Below are 1,017 nucleotides of genomic sequence, written 5' to 3'. Positions count from 1 at the left end.
CGTGTGTCCTGCTCTCTGTAAAAGCCACTCTTACTTTGTATCTTTTAGGTTGGTTATCAAGCTGGGAGTAATGGACAGCCACTGCCCGCTCAATACATGAATGACCTGGACAGTGCCTTAGTTCCAGTGATTCATGGCGGGGCGTGTCAGTTGAGTGAGGGGCCAGTCATAATGGAGCTCATCTTTTATATTCTGGAAAACATCTCATAAGAGGACTTCATTTTCTGTTCAGACCTGTTCCAGCAGCAGTTGTATCTGAATCATTTGCACTTTAAAACTGGAAAATTTTGGGAGCGGGGGGGGAGGAGGGGGGGACAGTTGTTCCATAATTCTAAATCTTCTATGCATTGTCAACAAACAGAGGATCAGGGCAGCTTCTCTACAACATGGCTATGCTATCCTTGCAGCTAATACACTTCTGTTACTGTTTAGAAAAATGCTCATGTTTAAAGACTTACAGTCATGTACTCTAAATGCTCAGACGGGTGCAAAGATCACTGGGGAGTAAATAAAAAGTGAAACTCCAATCTTGTACTGTTTGTAGATGGACATGTAAGAAACAACAATCAAGACCTCCATTCTGACCTCATCATAATGCCGTTTGTGGTTATTCTGTAGACATTAAAAAGTAACGTTTACATTATTTTGACCAGATTATTGGTTGAAATACGCTTGGAGTAGCCCTCGAGAGATACGGAAAGATTACTTAGCCATAACTATATTTGTACATGTGTCCAAATGAGCAGAAGGGCAGGCATCTCTCTGAAAGCGGTGTTATGTAAACTGCAGTTTTGTGTGTGTAATAGGCTAGTTTACTTTTTTCCTCTATTTACTATAGAAACCCATCACCTCGGCAGATTTCTATAGTCTCCTAGAACAACTCTGCTATTCTGTACTTTGTTTACAAAGCTGTATGAAGCAGAGGAAATATTAGCCCAAAAGTGCAGTTATATCTCATTCCTCTTCCCCAGTAGGTCCTGCTTTTTAAAGAAAAGTAACACCCAGGGCAGCTTTAAG

The 1,017-nt window shown here is 41.0% G+C and overlaps 1 protein-coding gene across 2 annotated transcripts in view; it reads left to right on the top strand.

Annotated features, from left to right (window-relative positions):
- The window catches only part of ZFYVE9 (zinc finger, FYVE domain containing 9), a 39,740-nt gene extending 39,452 nt beyond the window's left edge, over positions 1–288 (top strand). For both annotated transcript variants that reach the window (XM_009884621.1, XM_009884620.1), the window contains one exon: positions 49–288. In XM_009884621.1, the coding sequence (XP_009882923.1) occupies positions 49–210 (162 nt within the window). In that variant the 3' untranslated portion in view covers positions 211–288. The remainder of the gene's footprint in view (positions 1–48) is intronic.
- The last annotated feature ends 729 nt before the right edge of the window (positions 289–1,017 follow it).

This window comes from Charadrius vociferus, unplaced genomic scaffold (assembly GCF_000708025.1).
Source record: "Charadrius vociferus isolate BGI_N301 unplaced genomic scaffold, ASM70802v2 scaffold163, whole genome shotgun sequence".
Lineage (NCBI taxonomy): Eukaryota > Metazoa > Chordata > Aves > Charadriiformes > Charadriidae > Charadrius > Charadrius vociferus.
The sequence above is the reverse complement of the archived record's forward strand: the minus strand, read 5'-3'. Positions and strand labels throughout refer to the sequence as shown.